At 34.7% G+C, this 22,710-nt stretch overlaps 1 protein-coding gene across 2 annotated transcripts; it reads right to left on the bottom strand.

The window, feature by feature from the left end:
• Nucleotides 1-18,143: 18,143 nt before the first annotated feature.
• LOC147282842 (uncharacterized) lies at nt 18,144-20,165 on the bottom strand. 2 transcript variants are annotated; one of them, XM_086246855.1, is made up of 3 exons: nt 19,314-20,165; nt 18,695-19,156; nt 18,144-18,570 (listed from the first exon to the last, which is right to left on the bottom strand). In XM_086246855.1, exons 1-3 carry the CDS (start codon nt 19,774-19,776, stop codon nt 18,320-18,322), a joined length of 1,176 nt encoding a protein of 391 aa, XP_086102981.1. In that variant the 5' UTR covers nt 19,777-20,165; the 3' UTR covers nt 18,144-18,319. The 2 variants fall into 2 exon arrangements, with proteins under 2 accessions (XP_086102981.1, XP_086102982.1); XM_086246856.1 differs by having other exon boundaries at nt 18,144-18,567.
• Between the last annotated feature and the right edge of the window lie 2,545 nt (nt 20,166-22,710).

Below are 22,710 nucleotides of genomic sequence, written 5' to 3'. Positions count from 1 at the left end.
TTGAAGTTAGGATGATCACCAGGTTTTTTTTGTGCAGGTTTTAGGAATATGACCACAAGGTTTTTTTGAGTTGTACTACTGGTTTTGGGTTAAACATTTTACTTTTGGGTTGGAATTCTGTTTGTGTGAAGTTGGTTAAGCATCTTACTTTTGGTTAAACATTTTACATTGTCATGATTAGCTATATGTTGTACTTAATGGGATGACAATGTATGGAACCATTTTTGGCTTCAAGTAGTTTGGAATGCTTTCCTTTGAATGCATATATAACAGGTCTAATTTGATTTTTGTCCATATGACTTGTCTTGGATTGAAAATATAAGGCTCATTTGCATTTCGAATGAAATCAACTTATTTTTGGTGTTGCAAAATAAATGGTCAATTCTTCCCTTTAAGAGGTTTATGTGTTTATCTTCAATCCAATTTGATACAATCCAACAAAAAAAAGGTACCAAGACCAGCACATTGCCAAAATATCCTTTCATTTAAACTTAAACATTGCCATTACAATATAAGGCAATCTGAAATGTCTGGCCATACACAACACAAAAGAAGATAGCCTTAATCTAAGCTATCAACCCAAAACGGATAGCCTTGATCTATTCTATTCAACCCCAGAATATTAACAACCCGAAAATACAAAAACCCGAAAATACTTCATTCAACATTTATGGTCCATTGCTTTTGTCATTCATCCAGGAAAACACAAAAAACAACCAAGACAATATCAAACAAAACCAGAGCTTCTTCACCCTTGCTTGACCTCGATCAACCTGTGTCTCCAGCAAACTTTGTTTCCTTAGCAATCCAGGTATCACTTGCCTTGACCTTGCACACATGGGAGGATCAACCCATCTGAAAAAATCACATCCTCCCCTGGGTTTCTGCAAATAAAAACATAAATTACTTACCTAAACAACCCATATTAATCTACATGTGTAACGAAAATCAAACAAACACAGAGCTTTTATACACCCTACCCTGGAACAGCCATCGAACCTTCTACCAGGGTTTGCATCAGTCCAAGCCGTGACCCTTGCAGCTGGAAAACCACAATAGCAGTACCTCCGACCCACCGGTTCCATCATCGCAGGTTCCATCATCGCAAGTATGTTATTCAAAACCCAAAACCTCTATGTTTTCGCAAGTGTGTTTTTATAGAGACTTAAGGTCAGATTTTAGGGGGAAATCCCAGAAAATTGGAGGGATTCCATGTTCTGTGGCGGGAAGACGAACGGGGTAGATGCTTGCAGTTGGAACTGTCTTAAAAGCAAGGGAGTGACAATTTTGCCCTTTAAAATAAGTCAGGTGCAAGTCACGTGGTCTGTTTTTAACGGGGGACTTGACAGAGGTGACGGAAAAGCCCAAACTGATACAAACCCAAAATATATGTCCTAAACTAACACAAACCCAAACTGGTGTCCTAAACTAAGATTGACCCCTAAGTAGGTGTCCTTTTTGAAAATTTTTCCCTTGATTATATGCGAATCTGGATTGTTGTCACATGTAGAAAAATTATAGCATTATATGGTAATTTAGTTGAACCTCTTCACTTATTTATCGATTAATTTTAGATTGAATGCTCCAAAGTCTTTGAAATTTACATACATACATTTTCAAACAAAAATTTATACATTATATACGGTTGACAAGAGCCTTCCAATAAGGGATCCCTCATTTAGTGTTAAATGAGGGATTCCCTTGTGGAGCCCACACGGGTCTTTTTGTGTCGATCAGAACCGTCCATTTTTTACATTTCCATTAATAGGTCATCCTTGTAAAACTCAGTCAAATCAAAGACCGTTAAGATATCTAATTTGGATCAAACAAATGGACGAACAACAAGTTCGTCTATAAACACCTAAACTTTGACCGCTTAATCAAATGGGTAAACGGTTTTCGATTTGGCTTTTTGCAGAGATTATCTATCAATAGAGATATAAAAAATAGACGGTTCAAATCGACACAAAATGACTCGTGTGAGCCCCACAAGGAGATCCCTCATTTAACAAATGAGAGATCCCTTATTGGAAGGAGGCGGTACTAATTTATATAGTTTTTATTTTGGGAAAATAGTACTAATCAATACCATGTTTGCTTAATTATGAAACACTTAGATCGATGGTCAAGATTTGTTAGAGGATCAGTCATAAATAGAAAGTTCGTCTTCCAATACAAGTGTGTTAATGTAACCTATATGTTGAAAACTTTGTAATAGTCCATGATATCAATTATCAAAGTTGGTATACGCCAAAAAAGGCAAATGTGGAATTGAATTTTTAATTCCGAATGTGAATTTGTAAAAGAAAAACTAAGTGAAAATAGATTTTTGAAAACAATAACAGAGAAAACATATATGTCAGGCACTATTATTTAAAAAAATAGTGAATATATGTAGGGGAAAATTCACCAAATTCATCTTCTCATATTCTAGGCTTCTAGCTAGAATAGTATATATGAAACCGTTTTCTTTCAATCTAAAGAAGCAAAGCCATATCTGACAAAAAAAAAATTAAAAATAAAAGCCATAACTTTGCACGAAACAACGAGCCAGATTTGACTTACTAAGCCATATATTAGAATTAAGGACAAGTTCGACTTACCATTCCAATTGCATATGTCATGATCTTTAGCAATATCCCATCAGGTTGCCTACAAAATGCATCAGATCAAAATTTTATTCTTTTTTTGGCCAAGAAAAAAACATTTACTCTTACATGGGTCACAAAGTAATTATGTTTACAGGGTGTTGAGAAGGGTGTACTAGGACGTAAGGACTTGAATTTCAAGCTTGTGCTACTTCAAAAAGTTATTTTAAAGAAAAAAATATTGAATCACGTCATGATATCAAAGCTCAAAGCCTCAAACATTGTTCAGACAAAAAAAAAATTCAAAAATAGTTTAGTTATTTAATAATTATTAAATAAATAAACGGTGTATTTAACTCATACCAAAATTGTCTATTTATGTAATAATAGTTAAATAACTAAACGATTTCGATTTAATTTATTTTTGAAAGAAATGATCTTTAAAGGATAATCTTGAAAAAGAATGATTTCAACCATGTTACTACATTAAAAACAAAAGAAGAGAGACTGAAGAAAGAGAAGGCAGAAAAATGAAGTGTTTCGACACAAAAATGCTCAGCCACGTGGAGGGCCGAATGTCTAGTCAAAACACACTTCGCCGTGTGTGAGGCAGGTTTCTAACCTTACGCGGGGATGCCACTATTCCGCTTCTGCTTTAAGAAGCCGAATAGAAAAAAGAGTGAATGAAAACTTTAATAAAATAAATGCATTGCGCCAAATATAAATCTAACTGCTAAAAGAAAATGATATTGTGCGATAGGAAAGGAACAAGAAAAGCCTATCTAATTCTTGTCTTGCCTAGATCGACTAGGACTTTGAACAACCAAAATGTAAATAAAAGAGCAACATGAATTTAAAATAAAGCTTAATGTAAAATAACACTAAAATAAATTCAAAGAACAAGACTGTGTTCTTGAAAAACCCAAAATACATGAAAATTGCATAAGCATAAGGAAATACAATTAAAAGGGCTTTGAAAGGCTATGCACGCAAATGAAATTAAAAAGATATTTGAGAAATAAAAGCAACTGGGTTGAATTGGGAGCAAAAAGCTTTGTGAGAGAGATTCACATTGTTGTGAGTTTTTGGGGTTGTGTGTGTTGAAGAGGGATCCTTGAAATTGCTTTGTGAGCTTCCTTTTATAATGGTCCAATTACTTTGCCCCCAAGTCTTTCAATAGAATACAGCCACATGTTTGGCTAAGATTGCTTATACTTTGAGTGGTAAACAGTTGTCCATATGCTAAGAATGAGCTGAAAATGAGCTTGGGTAGTAAGGACACCAATTTGAGCCCAATAACTATTCAAGTGCGCCATGACCCATTTTGAGAGGATATAAACATTACTCCCCAATTCTTTGAGCTTCGGCTCATTTAGCCGAAGGGTTAAGGAATTAAACAAGTGTTTAATCCTCGTTCATCTGCTTAGGTCATTGCTGATGCTCAGCTGAAACTACTATATTCTCCGCCTTAGCAAAAATAATTATCGGCCGTGAACCGTCTCGGCATGCCCCCCATTGTCTCGGCCGTTATCTCTATCGTTAAGCTTCTCGGCTGTTAAGCTTCGATCTCTGCCGAAAACACCCACAACTTTAGCTTTCTTGGCTGAAAGTGTCTGGTTCGACGGGCTTAGGAACTCGACTTATGCTTGACCCCATGTTTGGCCTAATGTGATTGAAAACTAACAACCTCAAAGCCATCCTCCAACTTCCAGTTCTCATAAGTCATGGCCAACAACTAATCTCCCATTAATTATAATATATATATAGCTAAAACATTTTGATCTCATGATTTTCCATAATTAATATAAGCATTTGTTTTATTTTAATTGAATAATATGTCGGTATATCGTGTGCGGCTCTAAAGTTCAGCCTTAGAAAGTAGATGTTTAGTTATATATGTTTGTCAACCATATAAAAATAAAAGCAGTTTTGATTCATGATGATAATAAACTTTGGGTATATGCCGACTGGATATGATTGTTAATATATGAATTCGGTGATATGCGTTTATTAATTTAATATGTATTATTAAGTATGTACAGTAGAGTATGTGTTTATTGCCGACTAATATATAAGTCGACTACTTGATATATATATATATATAAATGCTCTAAAACTAATTAGTTAGTAAGTTAATACAAAGCTAACCACATTGTTGGACCCACCGCACAATGTAATCTCAAAATCCGCACATTGATCGAAAGCTAATGTTTGCCTATATATTTTCATTATCTCTAATGGCCTATCTATTTATGCGCGACTACTCCTGATGATGATGATGATGATATAGATATATATATATATATAGGTCCCTTCAAATGTGGGATCTCACATTTAAGCTTATTTGTGGGATGGGGCGAATAAGCCTACTCCATGTAATTTTTCAACAATCCGAACCGTCTATTTTTTAGGCCTCTATTCATAGATCATCTTTGCAAAAAATTAGTCAAATAGGAAATTATTTGCCTATATAACTTTGATCAAACAAATAGATAGTTTTGTCAAAAATATTTGGTTCGTCTATTTGTTTGATCAAAGTTAGATAGGTAAATGATTTTCGATTTGGCTAATTTTTTGCAAGGATGATCTTTGAATAAAGACATAAAGAATAGACGGTTCAGATCGTTGAAATACTATATGAAGTAAGCCCTATGAGGGATCCCACAAATAAAATTATTTATAGAATCCCACAATAAAAGGAGCCTATATATATATATATATATATAAAAGATGACTACTAGTCTACAACTGTACGTTATATATGTTTCATTCTATGCTAGCTTTATATATTTATATATATGGAACGAATGATAGATGACTACGGTTTAGGCTTAGTTTGGGATTGCTGTGAGAAAAAACAGCTGTGAGAAAAAACAGTTGTGAAGTAAAGTCAATTGTGAAGTAAAGCAGTTGAGTATTTGGTAAATTATATTTTCAAAAGTGTTGTAAGTACAAAAAGCAGTATGAAGGTGTTTGGTAAATTGTAATGTAAAACTGCTGTGGCTATTTATAAGGACTAAAATGGACATGATGCTGAAAGTGTCTTTCACTTATTTGTTTGGTAAAAATAAAATGTTTTTTTACATATTTTTGAAATTTTTGGCTACAAATTTGTATTAGCATTAATTTTTCAAAGAACAACATTATTAAATAAGTATGCCTATTATTTTTTTGGGTATATTATAATTTTAAAGGTCTATTGATTTTAACTACTAAATTTCAATAACTTTTTAGTTTGGGTACCAAAATTAAATAGCATTTTAGATTAGATACTAGTTGAAAAGTCAAACAAATTAATAAAGTAAAAAGTATTAGAATTTACATATATTACATCACATGCCACTACAATAAAAAAATAAAAAGTAATATTACATCACAAATATTACATTAATTTATACTATATTGTTTTTAAAAAAGAAAATCAATCCAGTCACAACTTAACTGTGACTGTCTTGGTAAATTGAAAGAGACAACTCACACCACACTATATTATATATTATTTTGAGTAAAAGTATTATTTTGACCTCTATTTATACTATATTGTAGTATAATTTCTCTAAAAAAAATTCAATTAAGTCACAACTTAACCGTGACTGTCTCACAACTTAGATGTGACTGTCGTTCAGTCACAACTAAATTTGAATTTGTGAGTGTCGTACAGTCACAACTAAATGTGAAGTTGAGACTACATGCATTAGCAAATTTTCAAGATAATATAAAAGTCTCAAGGGCAATTTTGTCAAAACCTTATAAATTTTAACTAACACTCATCATATGTAAGCCAAAGGATAAAAATGTCAAATGAAAAAGGCTCAAATCAAAGGGACCAACATATTTGTGACCTAATCTAAAAAACTACATTTAAATTTGGTAGTTCAATTGAAAAATTATATGGTCTTCATGCTATACCAAAAAATTATTGAGATTTGGTATTTAATCCTAATTTTCTATAATTTTAATCGTACAATATTATTAATAATTAACAATTAACCTATTTTTTAATTTAAGATGTGATTTTTAAAAGAAATAATTACTCTATACTACATCTTTGCTATAGCTTTTAACTTCTAATACCATAATTATTAATATATAACAATCAAGTTAGTTTTATTAACAATCAGGTAAGTTTGACTCCACCTTATTCCGTTGACTCCACCTTAGTGGGCTGCAATTACCATTTATTTCTTATTTTTGGTATTTCTTTTTCTTCTCTCTTTCTCCTCGAGTCTCTCTCTTCTTTTTCCTCTGCTCTCTCTCTTCCCGCGATGTCTCTGAAGATCAGACTCTCGCCGTCCGGCAAGAGTAGCCGGCGGTGTGGGTCCCATCCCCTTCCTCTCTCTTCCCTCTCCCTTCCCCAACCTCTGATGTCTAGCTCCAAGCAGATCCAGTAGATGGTGAGGTTCATTCGATCTTCTCCTTCTGGAGCTTCAGCGCGTTTCAATTTCTAGCTTGGTCGCACGAGTAGCTTTGAGAGCCCGAACCTGGTTGCCTTGGCTCTCCACCTCCAAGAGCTTATCAGTAGAAGGTTCTTGATTTTTTTTTTTTTTTTTTAAAGCTCAGTTTCTGAAACTGCAATTTCTGGAACATTGCAAGTGAACTGAAATTGCAGTTTATTGGAGTTGCAGACTTGCAGTTGCAGTTCTTAACTCCAAGTGAAACTGCAGTTTCTGAAACTGCATTGCAGATGAACTGAAACTGCAGTTTATTTGAGTTGCAAGCTTGCAGTTGCAGTTACTAACTGTAAGTGAAACTGCAGTTTCTGAAACTGCAAGTGAACTGAAACTGCAGTTTATTGGAGCTGCAGGCTTGCAGTTGCAGTTCCTAACTGCAAGTGAAACTGCACTGCAAATGAACTGAAACTGCAGTTTATTTGAGTTGCAAGCTTGCAGTTGCAGTTCCTAACTGTAAGTGAAACTGCAGTTTATTGGAGCTGCAAGCTTGCAGTTGCAGTTTTCACTTGCAGTTTCTGAAATTGCACTGCAAATGAACTGAAACTGCAGTTTATTTGAGTTGCAAGCTTGCAGTTGCAGTTACTAACTGTAAGTGAAACTGCAGTTTATTGGAGATGCAAGCTTACAGTTGCAGTTACTAACTGCAAGTGAAAACTGCAGTTTCTGAAACTGCAGAGTGAACTGAAACTGCATTTTATTTGGAGTTGCAGGCTTGCAGTTGCAGAACAATGCTTGTGAGTGAAGATGAACAATTGTCGATTTGGTAAAGTTGAAGAAAGAGATCAATTTGGCAAAGAAAATAAGAAGATCAGTTTTGGGCTGTTTGTGTAGTTGGTTTGGTTGTGATGCGTTTCTTTGGGAAGGTGTCCGCATGTTATATTTTGGGCTGGTAGATAGTGTCCGCAAGTTAATAAAAATAGATTGAGTAGTTTTGGTTAATATTTTGCTTTGTTAGTACTTTATAATTAATGGACTCTTTTTAAAAATCAATGAGGGTATTATGGGTAAAAATAAAATTTTTATTGTTGTTGTGATTCACTGCAGCTTTCAAAAGCACCTACAAACCTGCTTTCTATTTTTCCTTTGGGGAGTTGAGAATTGTGGGGCAAAGCACTTTTTCATTTTTTTACCAAACACCAAAACTGTTGTGGGTGATTGAGAATTGTCATCCACAACAGCTTTTGGTTCCTCCATAGCAATCCCAAACGGGGCCTTACTCTCATTGATATATAATCATTAATCATGTCGTATATGCCTTATTGATATATAATCATGCCTTATTTCTTTTATGAATATATATAAATATATATATATATATATTCTAATTTATGTGATTAACTGTAGGGATGATTGTGCTGTTTATTTAATTTGAGATTCATATTATAGATTGTTTGTTAGTTACCAAAGTGGCCAAACTATAAAGTTTCGTAAATGTCAAATTAATTGATAATTTATCAATTACTTATGATTTGATAATTTTATTTCTTTAATCAAATTAAAGACTCATTTACCTTTATTATTAATACTAATACTCATATATGTATGGTTTGGTGTTCACCACAGTGCTCCAGTCCATGATTATGAGTATTAGATTAATATTTAGATCTAATATTTATATTAAAATAGATTAGGTATTCACCACAGTGCCCCAATTTGTAGTTATAATTATTGGATTGTTATGTTTGTATTCTTATCATATACGAGTTGGTTGCCTACAGGTCCAAAATATGATATTGAATCTTGAATCTGTTGATATATTTTAAATGATGGCGTGTTTTTTGACTTATGAAAATATTGGACATCCAAAGATGCCGTATTTTCCTTTATTGACTAATATGTCATCATATTAAGCATGTCTAAATTTCAACAGTTTCATTCCCCTGAAAATATTGTGTTGCATATTCGGATTATGTATATATATTTCAAATTTATGTTTCTACGTGTTGTTAACTCAAACATTGATGTGCTGAGCATTTATGATTATATTGCAATGATGGTTTCTATTTTGTTTCAGTCATATGTTTTATTTATTATAATGCTTGACTTAATTCTCAAAATTGTGTGAACAAGTCCAGTTTTACCAAAGTGTTCTGGGTCTTGATTTTTTTTTTTTTGACCAATTGGTTCTGGGTCTTGATTTGACACTTCAAAATTGAGAAACTTACTAAAGCAGTATGATGAAAAAACTTTTCATAAAGTATAGGAGAGATCGAATAGATTAAGCATTTAAGTTTATGTGAATGACTCGAATAAAATAATTTAAATTAAGATTTTAGTGCCTAATTTTAAACTCCCTAATCACCAAAAAAATTTGCCTAAACCGTCACCCATCTAGAAACTCTTTCAAAACCTCCTATAACTTATAATCCTAAATTACCCTTCTGACGCGCGCTGACGCATGCTAACACGTGCTAACGCACGCTGACATCACTGTAACTGAATTTTGGTGAAACTGTTTTTTTTTTTTTCTGGAATTGAAGTTTTTGCTAAAACTCAATATTTCGCTAAAACTAAAATCAAACACTGAAATTGAATTTCATTACACTGAAACTGAATTTCAAGAATTCAATTACACTGAAACTGAATTTCAGAAATTCAGTTACACTTTACTGAAACTGAATTAAGTGATGAAACAATTACACCTTGACTAAAATGCAATTACACCTTAATTAAAAAACAATTACACATTTACTAAATCAATTACACTTCACTAAAACAGTTACACCTTTACTGAATTCCGTTTCACTAAAAAGAACACAGCAACCTTATCAAAAAAAAAAACAACAATACAACAAGCCATTGAGATGAGAGGAGTAGCCAACAATACAACGTCGTCCAATCACCTCATGCGCGACGAGTACACGATAGTCGCTACTGCCTCGATCTGTTTCTACCTGCAAATTTGATTCATCATATTTCAGAACTATAATTTCATTCAAAATTCATTTAAAACTCATGTTTCACGAACTGAAACTGTTTAATCAATAAATGTAGGCTTAAAGTTCCCTATCCAAGAAACTGAATTTTCACGCACTAAAAAATGAATAAAATAAGGCTTTAATCGCCACCACTCGCGGCGGAGCAGCCGCAGTGGTCGTGAGGTTTGATTTGGGTTTTCTTGTTTCTTCAACAATTGGACCAATCCAAATACATATAATTGAAGAGCACAACGAGGTGAAGAAGATAGGTACCTGACTCGTCGAAAATGGCTGCCGGAAAAGGCAGATCGCCGGCGGAGAAGCCGCGGCCTTTGTGGCTTCGATCTGCCACCGTGGCTGATCGGATGGAGAATCTGAGCACACCATCGTGCTTAGGACGTTGAGAGGAAGAAGACTTGGGTGGTCCGGCATTCAAACTCCGCCGAAAAAGGCAGATCGCCGGCGGAGAAGCCGCGGCCTTTGTGGCTTCGATCTGCCGCCGTGGCTGATCGGAGGGAGAATCCGAGCACACCATCATGCTCAGGACGTCGAGAGGAAGAAGACTTGGGTGGTCCGGCATTCCAACTCCGCCGAAAAAGGCAGATGGCCGGCGAGCACCACCAATCGTAGTCGCGGCGATCTGGGCTGTTTGGGCTTGATTCGGGGCGAGTGATGACAGAGGGAGGAAGAGGAGAGAAAGACGAAGCTGATGGTGGTGGTCTTGCCGTCAACTGTTGCCGGAAGACGCCACACGAGCCGGCTATAGCCGCGCGCGGAGGAGAGAAAACAGAGAAGGTGCGGGAATGAGAGGGAGAGAGAGAGAGAGAGAGAGAGAGAGAGAGAGAGAGAGCATGAGGATGAGGATGAGGATGAGAGAAATTAAAAAAAAAAACTAATTTTGAATAACAGGGTTATAATAGGAATATTTAAAAAAATGTGGGTCAAACATAGGTGCATGTTAGTTGACCAGGAGGTTTTGGGAGAGTTTAAGTGACTAATAGGGGGTTTTGAATTAGTTTTAATAAGGATGGAAATTTTGAAATAACTAAGCTCTAATTAGGGGGTTTTGAATAGTTTACTCTTAAGATTTCGCTCTCTTAAGCTGAAAAATGCTAGTTAATTCTTAACAAATGTTGTAAATTATTTCAAGACTGATGACTTGTCCTTTACATGGATATTAATGACTATATATGCTTGAATCATGAAATTTGATGGCACGCAAAGCATGAATGATTATGTTCTTGAAATAACTAATTTAGCAACAAAATTAAAGTTTTAGGAATGAATGTGAAATAGTTCTTTCTAGTTCAGTTTATTTTGAACTCTTTGTCTCCTCATTATGGGCTGTTTAAAATTCACTATAACACTATTAAGGACAAGTAGAATGTGAATATGATGGGTCATTATGTTTGTCAAGAATAGGCAAGGCTTAAGCAATATGGACATAAATCTTGTTCATCTCATAAGTCAAGAAGCCGAAAAGAAATTTGGGTGAAAGCCTAAAAAAAAGGCATAAAGTGAGCATCACCCAAAATTAATGAACATGCTAATGTACTCAGAGTCATAGGAACAAACAAAAGGTTGATAAATACTACTACTGTAATAGTTGGAGCATTTTAATAAAGATTTCTTGATCCGAAAAGAAAGGTACGCTTTTACTCTTAATATTTTTCGAATGATATTTAGTTGATGTTCCTTATAATTCTTGGTCAGTTGAATTATGTGATACAATTTATATGTCTAATTGGATGCAATGATCCTTTAGAATCCAAACTTTTAGATTTTATTCCAAACACTTATATTCCTAAATTTTTCTGAAACTTATTTAATTTATGTATCTAACCCTATTGCATTCGGCTTGAATTTTGATAAAGAATATTTCATATTGCATGTTTAAGAATGCCTCTTTTGTTGTTTTTAGGATTCTAATTAAAGGTTTATACAAACTAAAGTTTGATGTTATTTGTACTGAAAATCTTTTGACTCTGCATTTTATTGTTTGAACTAAACGTAGCTTGATAGATTTAAATTCCTTATTATTGTGGCATAATTGATTGGGTCCTATACCCAAAGAAAGATTGAACAGATTAGTAACGAATGAGGTTCTTTGAACCTAGATTTTACTAATATCAGTGTGTGTTTGTGGATTGTATTAAAGAAAACAAACCAAACACACCAAGAAACGCGCCACAAGAATTTTAGAGCTTCTTAAAATGATTAATATGTACTTCTGTGAATTTCTTTTTTATGATTCATTTTGTTATGAATTTTATTGAAAAAATGATAATTCATGTAAATGTTCTAGTTCACTTTCAAAACTCCTTGAAGAGTATGTCATGTACATCGTACTATTATGGATATGGTTAGGAGTATGTCAAGTAATTCATTATTACCTATATCAATGTGGATGCACGATCATAAGTGATGCACATATGTATATTTTCAGGTTCCTAGTAAGCAGTTTCAAAGGCTCCCTTTGAGCTGTGGACATGAAGGAAACCCAATTCCTAGCACCTGTATGTTTGGGTTGTGCAACAGAAGAAAGAATATAATTCACATGAATAAAATTGGATTTTAGCTAGAATGGCTAATGGTGACCTTATTAGTTAACCATAAAAATCTGAAAAGGTATATAGGTTTTACTTCCTACCCATAGTATACAAGAATTGTTGAAATCAGTATTGTTAGATTCATTTACAGTGGTGGAATCAGTGGCAGTGTACAACAAAGAAAATGGTTATCTTAGAAGTTAAGGTGTTTTACCTATACTTCCTAAAGGAGTTGTTCTTCCGGCCTGCAGTTGTTGAATAACAAGTGAATGACAACCACTCTATAATGAGATTATCACCAATGAATACAGTAGAAAACAACAAGGAATAACATTAGGATGATGTCAATACATTGAATTTGTTGATATCTTCTATTCCGAATGATTTTATGGTATATCTACAAGAATCTAATTTTGACATAGGTCAAGTAAGATTTTTGTTCCCGCCTATTTGGCCGAAAATCAAAAACATAATATAAATATAGATTTAATTTTACTTGTATGATAAAAGGGAAATACTTGGGTCTTTAGTTTTGAGGACCCTCTTGTCCTGAGCACTGATGTGGCCCAATAAAATCGAGCCATGTGTTGCTCTTAAATATATAACCAAACATGCTTCTATATTTCTTAAACATACAAATAAACACCCTAGCAACCCCACCCCCACCCAGCCAACCCAGCAGCAGCCCCACCACCTCTCATCCTCACAGTAGAGTCTCCAACACTGGCAACCTCCACCCTCGGCGCCGGCGAGCCAAACCACTTAAGACCCTCCCCAACCCTTCCCTCTTCTCTCCTGGCCTTTTTTCAAAAAAGCTAACAAAGAATCACCAAAATATGTAAACAATGATGTAATTACATGTGATTGCAACCAGAAAATTATGAACACTAAAACCTGCAATTACATGTGATTGCAATTACCTTGAAATATATTCTAGCTACTATGAGTAAGCAAATGGAAATAGAACAAAATTTATGAGGATGGAAGGTGGTAGAGTTGTTAGGTTGGGTTGGGTTAGGAGTGGGTTTTCTAGGGTATTTGGTTGTATGTTAAAAAAAATTAAAGCATGTTTGGTTGTATGTTAAGAGCAACACATTGGCTCCATTTTATTGGGCCACATCAATGCTCAGAACAGGAGGGTCTTCAGTTTTTCCCATGATAAAATACAGAGGGTAAACTACTTTTTTGGTCCCTGTGTTTTGGCTAGAAATCACATTTGGCCTCCGTAATTTCAATTTTCTCAATTTGGTTCATGTGTTTTATGTTGTTTGCAATCTTAGGACAATTTTAACAAAACTCAAATCTTCAATTTGGAGATAAATTATCCACTTGTTTTCAAGAAAAATTTTGTTGGGATATTGAAAGACCATCTTATGAGCTTTTTAAAACTATATAATTTCAATTTTAATTTTCGTATTTATTTGCTAAAGAAATTGAGCTCACAAAATTTTTAGGATTTGAACTTTAAATTTGTGACTTCTTTAAATTCTTGTTTGAAATAAGAAAATTCAAGGTTATATACATGATTTTTAGTCATTCTACAGTAAAACTTGCTAGTTTGAACAAGTTATTAGTTTTGATTTGAGAAATTTTCATATTAGGTGCATAATGTCTTAAGATTGCAAAAAATATAAAACACAAGGACTAAATCGGAAAAAATGAAACCACTAAAACCAAATGTGCTTTCAGGTTAAAACACAATAATTAAAAATGTAGTTAGAGAAAATAAGGGCTGGGAATTCACACAGTTAGAGAAATTCATGAATTTATTTAACATTAGAAATCTGGGATAGAGGGTTTTTATTTAGTTACTGTCAAGGAGTAAAATTTCGGATTTCGCAGAAATTTAAATTTCGACAAAAATTAGACAGAAACAACGGAAATTACTATCAAAATACGAAAATTTTGAATGAAACTTTACCATATGTTTATTTAACATATTATCTACTACATTGATAAAAAATATTGAAAATACCAAATTATATAGTAGGTTTCATGTGATATAACATGAATATAATGCGCGTTGGAGGCAAATACTGTTAAATAAAATTAGTATAATGAATAAATGAAATTAATATATTCTTTATACTTTATAATTCATACACTCAACTCTATATACTCTATATACCCTAATACTCTTTATTCTCTATAATCTATACACTAAGATATTAGAGTTTAGGCCTCTTAGGATATTTTTAATTATTTTTATATATAAATGTATTAGGGTTTAGGGTTTAAAAACAACTAAACGAAACCCCAAGCCCTTTTTTTTTCCAATTGCCCAAAGGCCCCAAACCCCAATTAACCCTAAACTTTTTTTCTTTTTCCTCTTTTTTTTTCTTTTCTTTTTTTTTTCTTTTCTTTTCTTTTTCTTTTATTTCCTTCCTTTCTTCCCGTGACTTCCTCTTCCTTCTCATTTCCTCTTTCCTAGTCCTACACGCCACTGCAGACATGAGACACTAGACCTACTGCACATCTTCTCTCTCTCTCCTCCCTCTTCCTCCTTCCTCCTTCCTCCTTCTTTTCCTCCTTCCTCTCCCTCATCTCTTCTCTCTCCAAGATTTCTTCTCTCTCCTCCCTCCCCAATCACCCTCTGATCTCTCTTCAGACTGCTACCTCCAGCGATGTCGTCATTCGATCTGCTGCCTCCGGCGACGAGGGCAGCTCGCTTCTTCCTCCCTTCTCTCCCTCTGGTTTCCGCCTCCCTGAGCTGAAAATTTTGCCAAAATTTCGAGAATTTCGAGAAATTTTTGAAATTGTCAAAATTAAGACTAAATATAAATTTTTTTAGTTTGGTGTTAAAATTTCGAAATTTAACACCTTGGTTACTATAGAAAATAAGGGCTGGGAATTGTGGTGTATTATTAAAGAGTGCTTCACTGGCTTGTCCTATTTATTAAAGACAAGAAAACCAAAAGTTGAACAAGACAAGAAGGGGCCCGGACAAACAATGGATCAAAGCCCAAGGTAAACTAGTTCCTCCGTTAGTCCAAATTAAGTAAGCCTCGTTTCCAACAGTGGCTGCAGGAGTGCTTATATTTAGCCCATAATAGCACCCTCACATCCAAACAGCAACTAAATACAAAAAAAATTGGTTAAAAATGGGGCTACATGGGCCTCGACTTTGTGGCCCTTAATCAAAATCACACTTAAGGTCACCCTCACTTCCTAGATGTGCTGTTGCCCGATGGCTTTCTTTTTGCTCTTGTATTGGGCTTCCTCTCTTGTTGCCTTTGGGCTTTTATATATTCATTTGTTTGCCAGCAAATTAAAAAATAAATAAAAAGTAACAAGTAAAAATAGAAATTTTAAACAAATCACATGTGTCATGACTATTCGCTCTCAACTCTATATGAAAAAAAAACCTCATTTATAATAGGGATAAGAGTTGACCTGGTATCCCAAGTGATAGTTTCTAATTGAAAATTGAAAAAATTGTTATGTGATAAAGTATAAATGCATAGGTGTCATCATGTTATTAGATTGAAATACCAAATCAATCTTATCCATGTTGCAGAGAAATTTCTCTCTCTCTCTCTCTCTTTATATTCTACCTCTGTGTCATTGCATGTGAGATGCGTCTTAAAATCTGAATAAATAGATCAACTAGCTTATGGTCTACGTATTTCCCTCATTCCTAGATTAAAAAAATCTAAATAAATAAGAAAAATTTTATAATATAGACCTGTATGGAGGGGCGCACTGCGGGGAGGGTCTTTTTAAGTAGATAACTCGTCGGGCCGTTGGGCATATAAACAAATTTTTAACATTTGAATATGTTTACAGGTTCAATTTTTCATACTAGAATATAGATTTGTCAATCGTTAAATATATTTATTTGTACGATAGAAAAAATCGTTAAATATATTTGTTAGATATAGATTTCTCAATCGTTAAATATATCATAATTAGCACAAATGATATTTACACCCACACACACAGGTGTAATAACTATATAAATATGGTTTAAAAGTATCGTACTCTTTTGAAAAGATTCAAATTGAATGGGTACATTATTATTTGGACACTTGTGTTCAAATTGAATGGATGCGCACTTACACGTTCAAATTGAATGGGAATCTTTGGCACCCATTCTCTTCTTATAACTCACCATATGCCAACAGTTTGAGATATATTTTTTATCAGAAATAAAACCAGTTGGTTTCACTGCTCTCTCCCCTCCTCTTCTTCAAATCATACAATTTCCTTCTTAAAATTTCAAAGAGAATACTTGAATTTTGCTATAACACACAGATGCCAGACTATTTTGTATCCTCATGATTTACCAAGAGCCTGTTAAAAAGCTCATTTTAGTGGGGCAGATAACACTTTAAGGAAACGATTCAAATCGTACCTCGAAGTCATTCTCCTTATTTTTCATCTATGCTCTAACTAAAGTTATAAGATCATCCAATACATGCTCTTTCGTTGACTTGACATAAACCCTACCAAATTGTAAGTTTCTATTTTATTAATGATATTGGGGTTATTGTTTCTCAAATAATATCCATATAACATACTAATATCTTATGAAAAATAAATGAAGTTCAAAATAGACCCACATTTAATTTAGAAAAATTGTATCACACAAACATGTTTGACCTTTAGATCTTGATGACTTTACTTTTTCACAGTCAAAGTATAGATTCTTTCCCTGTTAGATTGTTTTACAGCATGCAGTGTCCACTGTTCAAGATCAACCTTGAGAGTAGGCAAAGAAAGCAACCACCTGGAGTCCCCAAATGTTCCGGGACCCATATTTTATAGACTTTCTATATATTTATATACTATGTTAAACCCAAGTAATTAAGTACATAAAGAGGAAGAATTTTTGTTGGAAGGTACATCAAGGTCTTTCACCATTAATTCACTTTCGGTCCAAAAATTGTATTATGATGGCTCTCTTTCGAACTCGTTTTAGGTTTTAGTGACTGCCTTATAAGTGGTTAGATAATATCCTCGAGTGGCTCATGTCTTGTATTAAGAACAATAAGTCTTTTTTTACTCCATATTCATAATAAAGTTTGCAGTTCGATGCTGAAAAAAATAAGTACATAATAAATCGAGAACATTTGTATACTTGATGTGCAAGTTTGAATGTTTGATAGTTCTGGTAATACTCTTTGACAACATATAACAATAAGGAAGACCCATGCAAAGATTTGTGGTCCCCATTCGAATTTTTATCTTGCTTGTGAAATGTCAAGACCACAATGAATGTGGCAAGCAATTACCCATCCAGCTCTAGTTTCATGTTGGCACTATTGAATTTGACTCTAGTCTACCTCTAGTTTCATGTAGGCAAATATGATATGCACACAAGAAGAAGGAGAGTATTAATTGCAAGGGCGTGGGAAACATGGTCAAACAAGTCAACACCAAACACCAATGACATTGACATGCAGCATTAAAAAGTCATGAAATATGGGCAGGTTCATTCATTTGAGTCAGTACTCAGTAGTAGTCTACCAGAAGCAACTTGGGCTTTGCCTCGTGCACAAAACGCTACTACCCAAACAAATTACCCCCACTCACTGTTTGCCTTGCTGCACAAGTCCAAACACACGTTTTCAGCACACACACACAATCTCTCTCTCTCTCTCTCTCTCACCCCCAACCTATTCTTTTTACCTAGTTTACTGTAGCTCTCTATTTGCCTTATATGGAACTAACTGTACAGTACATCCAAGACTGCCCCATGTTTGCAGACCCACTTTTTAGAGCACATCACAGAAACAGAGCCATGGGTATTGTGCTGCATGGTTAAGCTGTTGTTGCACTGCACCTTTGGTACCCAAAAAACCACCAGGTTTTTAAGTAGAGCCTACTCCAAGGAAGTCAATGAAGGGCATGCTGATTTTCTCATTATTATTCCCATTTTGATTTTCCCCAGACATTGAGACCATATTGGTCCTATTGGTGGTAACTGATTCATCTGCAGAAATTTCTGAGTTTGAATCTGATTGATGTCCAGATTGAGATTGGTCCACACCTACACCCATCATCATCATAGCTGCTTGCCTAGTTTTATAGAAATCATTATTCCCATCTCCTGATGACCCTGCTATGAGAATTTATAAGGAACAAAATTAATTAAAATCGAATAAAATAAAATCAAAAACACCCCCATTAAAAAAATGGTCATGCAAGCTGAAACTGAAAGTGGGGGGAAAATTAAGGACACATACCCATCTGTGATCCAAAGGGATGCAACTTGGAGAAGAAGCTGGGAGGCACAGGGACTCCACTTGAGGGAGTGAGAGAGAGATCAGTGTATGTTGAGGCAGATTGATCATCAATGGTGCTTGAGATGGTTGTTGAATCAGTATTATTACTAAAGGCATTCTTTTGAAAAGTAGATGGTTGATGATCAAATTGATCCATAGGAAGGGCATTGATGGCCTGAGAAGAAGAGGGCTTTCTCCTCTTGTAGACATTGGACTGCTCTCTGTACTTCCTGGCCATGATCACATGCCAATGGTTCTTCACAGCATTGTCAGTCCTTCCAGGGAAGAGCCTGGCAATCATGGCCCATTTGTTGCCATAAAGCCTGTGGGCAGCTAACAGCCTCTCCTCTTCTTCCTCACTGAAAGCCCTTCTGTTGATCCTTGGATCTAGCTGGTTAAACCACCTCAATCTGCAACTTTTCCCTACAAAGTACGAATCAATCAAAATTAATTAGTACCCACATTCCCAAAACCAAAACAAAATTGAATCTTTTAACAAAATATCATAATCAGGCTTCTCATATAGGCTTTCAAAATACCCAATATCCAAAAAACAAAAAATTTGGGGATTAATTATTACCTGATCTGCCATCAAGTTGCTCAGCTATTAAGTTCCAGTTTTGAGGGCCATATTGGGCCACAAGTTCTTTGAGCTTTGAATCTTCAGCTGGCCTCCAATGGCCTCTAGCACAAAGCTTTGTATGCCCACTACTTTTTCCAGCAGCAGGGTTCCTACCTCGATCTTCTTCAGCTTCCTCTGCAACAAGCTTCAGAGACATGCCCTTTCTTTGATCAACCCCATCATCAGTTGTTTTTGTTCCCCCATTTTCCATGAATGGCTGAAAACTCCAAGGTCTCTGATTGCGTTGCTGGGATGAGGAGGTGAAGGGCTCAAACCCCATTTGAGAAGCACAAGCACCAAAGGGGTTAGAGATCAGAGAAAGTTGAGAAACAGGATGAGGATGAACATGAGGTCCCAAAAAGTTCACATCTTGATATCCACTCAGAGCATCGCAACTACTCTTGAGGCGTTGAAGACCCATTTTCACCGAAAAAAACCCCAAAAGAAAAACCCCAAGATAGAAATCAAAGAAAATGAAGAAAACCCAGAAAGAAAAAGGCAGACTTTGAGCTCCCAAATGGGTCTTTTCCTAAAGAACTAGAGTGCAATGCCTACAACAAGGCAGAACAACAAACACAAGTTGGGTTTTCTGTATGGACTTGTGAGAGTGAAGAAAGGAAGTGATGAGCAGAACAAGAGGCCGAGTCTGTTTGGCAGAGAAGAGAATGGGTTTCACTGTGGAAAAGAAAAAGAGAAAGCAATAGCACAAAAGACGAGAAGAAGGCACACGAGTCTCTCAGGGCTCTCACTCACTTTCTCTGATCTCAGGGTTCTTATTTTGAGACTGATCTCTCTCTCTCTCTCTCTTATAGAAATTAAATGGGGTTTGTTTTGCTTTGGTTTTGTTTGGTTTGGTTTGGTTTTGTTTTCTCTCTCTATCCTCTATCCGTCTCTAGGAGGAGAGAGGAGAGAGGAGAGAGGAGAGAGGCAGAAAGTCTGTGCAGTGCATGCACTTCGAGAACCGCTCGTGTGGGTGGTGGGAGTCCCTCTAAACATATGTTTTGGTGTGGTCTTTGGTCTTGGCGTTGATGTTGGTGTTGGGACTCTTGTTTTGCTTTGTCCTCTTCCTCTCTCTCTCCTCTCTGTCTCTCTCTCTCTCGGATTTGGAGTCTCGGGCTTTGGGGAAAACCAGAATCTGTTTGTCTGTTTGCGAAACGTTTTTTGCTTTTTCAAAGCAAGGCCAGGCCAAGGGAAAATTAAAACGACCAGAGAGAGTCTCAACCATCACCCCCACCACCTGTCATTGCCTCTGTGCTCTCTTTTGCTTCCCATAACTGAATATCATTATTGTATTTTTTTTTCCCAAAATAAATTTATATATTTAATTTGTACCACCACTATTTCTCAGTTTTGGTATACTACTATTTTATTGGGTTTTTGCTCCCATTTCGAATTTCCATGCATAAATGTCCTAATTGTTCCAGTTCATCAAATGTAGCAGCTGCCTAAGCAAAGTGCTCCCTTTCACCCACTCCTGCAAGCAAACGTTTTCATTTGATTCAGAAACGAGAAGGTTGTGACTGTGAGTGGTTGGATACACATACAAGTATAGAATCGCTTATGTCATAGTTTTAAAGCATTTAACAAATTCATACTGTAAATGAGTGATTTTATGTTGCTCTTTTTTTTGTTTGAACTAACATGGATCATGATACATTTTAAATAAGAATTTTTTATTTCACTTATGGTAACTTGATATCCAAATTTTTATTTTGTGTTTTTAATCCAATTTCGTTAGTCTATTTAGTGGTAAGGCTACATGTAGAGGTTTTAAATTTTAAGAATAATTTTCTCGCAAGAGTGCCAAGCATTCAAACGCTCTCTTAAGTGTTCAAATGCTCACCTAAAATCATAATTTAGTGCACCTCCTATTGTGCGTCCACTGTTACTACAATTTTCCGTTGTTGTGACACTTATGTAACCTCAATAAAACGTTAAAAATTATAAATCCTAAATGATAATTAAATTCATAAATCTCCTAAACCATACTAAAACATACTCTCACATACCAAAATAACCTTTCATAATTAACATAAAGAAAATGCTATGCTTTTGGTCTCTGTGTTTAGACCCGAAATCACATTTGGTCCCCGTGATTTAAATTTTTTCAATTAGGTCCTTCTGTTTTATTGTTTGCAATTTTAGGCCAATTTTGATATTTCATTGGCTAATTTGACAAAACTCAGATGTTCAATTTGAGGATAAATTAACTGTTTGTTTTCGAGAAAAATTATGTTGGGTTTGAATTATCATCTTATGAGCTTTCTAAAACTAATTTTAATTTTCAGTTTTGTGTACGTTTATTTTCTAGAGAAACTAAGGTTCACATTTTTAGGGTTTGAACTTTAAGTTTGAAATTTCGTTGAATTTTTTTTTTAAAAAAAAATCAATTTCAAAGCTACATATATGTTTTATTGTCATTCTTGAGTAAAACTCACAAGTTTAAACAAGTTATTAGAGTTTTACTCAAGTTATTAGTTTCAATTTAAGAAAAAATTTCATGTCAAGTGCAAAAAGTTCTAAGATTGCAAACAACATAAAACACAAGGACTAAATTGACAAAATTTAAACCACAAAGACAAAAATGTGATTTTGAATCAAAACACAAGGACCAAATATGTAATTTATCCCAAAAAGAAAATATTGTTGTAACTGCATCTTTTAGTGTGACTACATTCACTACAAAGTTGTAAAATGCCGTAATGTTGTCCTTAAAGTTAAAGAAACATCACTTAAATGTTCTTAAGTATTTTTAAAAATGGCTAATTATAATTTATCCTCTCAAAATATTGGGGGTTCACACTTTGCCCCTCAAACCAAACTTTTTGACACTTCAGCCTCCACACTGTTACGTCAAACACATAATCTCATTCAGTAAAAAATAAAAATAAAAATAAAAATCAAATGGGTCATCATTTTTACACACATGGAATCTCTCTAAGCGCCACATGTTCAAAATGATAGAAAAGACTATTTTGTTTTACGGATCGCAGATTTTTTGTTTTTCGGAATGTAGTATATGGATTTAAATGTAAAAAAGTTAGTTAAGGGGGGGTAAAGTGCGAACCCCTAATAGTTTGGTGGGATAGATTATAATTAACCCTATTAAAAATTGTTGGGGTGTATATTTTACTATTTTTTTTCTCTTAGACGAAATTTTGAACATTTCTACCCTTGCTTTAACCATTGGAAAACTATTTTGTATAACTGTAACAATGTCACGTTGTGTAACCAATTCACTTCTTATTAAAATGGGTGGACGACGGATTTATACTCTTAAGATATAGTATTAATAACGTTTACAGATTATAACACGTGGATTAGTCACACCAAGTGGCAATATTACGGTTATATA

The sequence above is a fragment of the Dryas octopetala genome, chromosome 6 (assembly GCF_963921425.1).
Source record: "Dryas octopetala chromosome 6, drDryOcto1.1, whole genome shotgun sequence".
Lineage (NCBI taxonomy): Eukaryota > Viridiplantae > Streptophyta > Magnoliopsida > Rosales > Rosaceae > Dryas > Dryas octopetala.
Note: the sequence above shows the minus strand (reverse complement) of the source record. Positions and strands in the feature narration are given on the sequence as shown.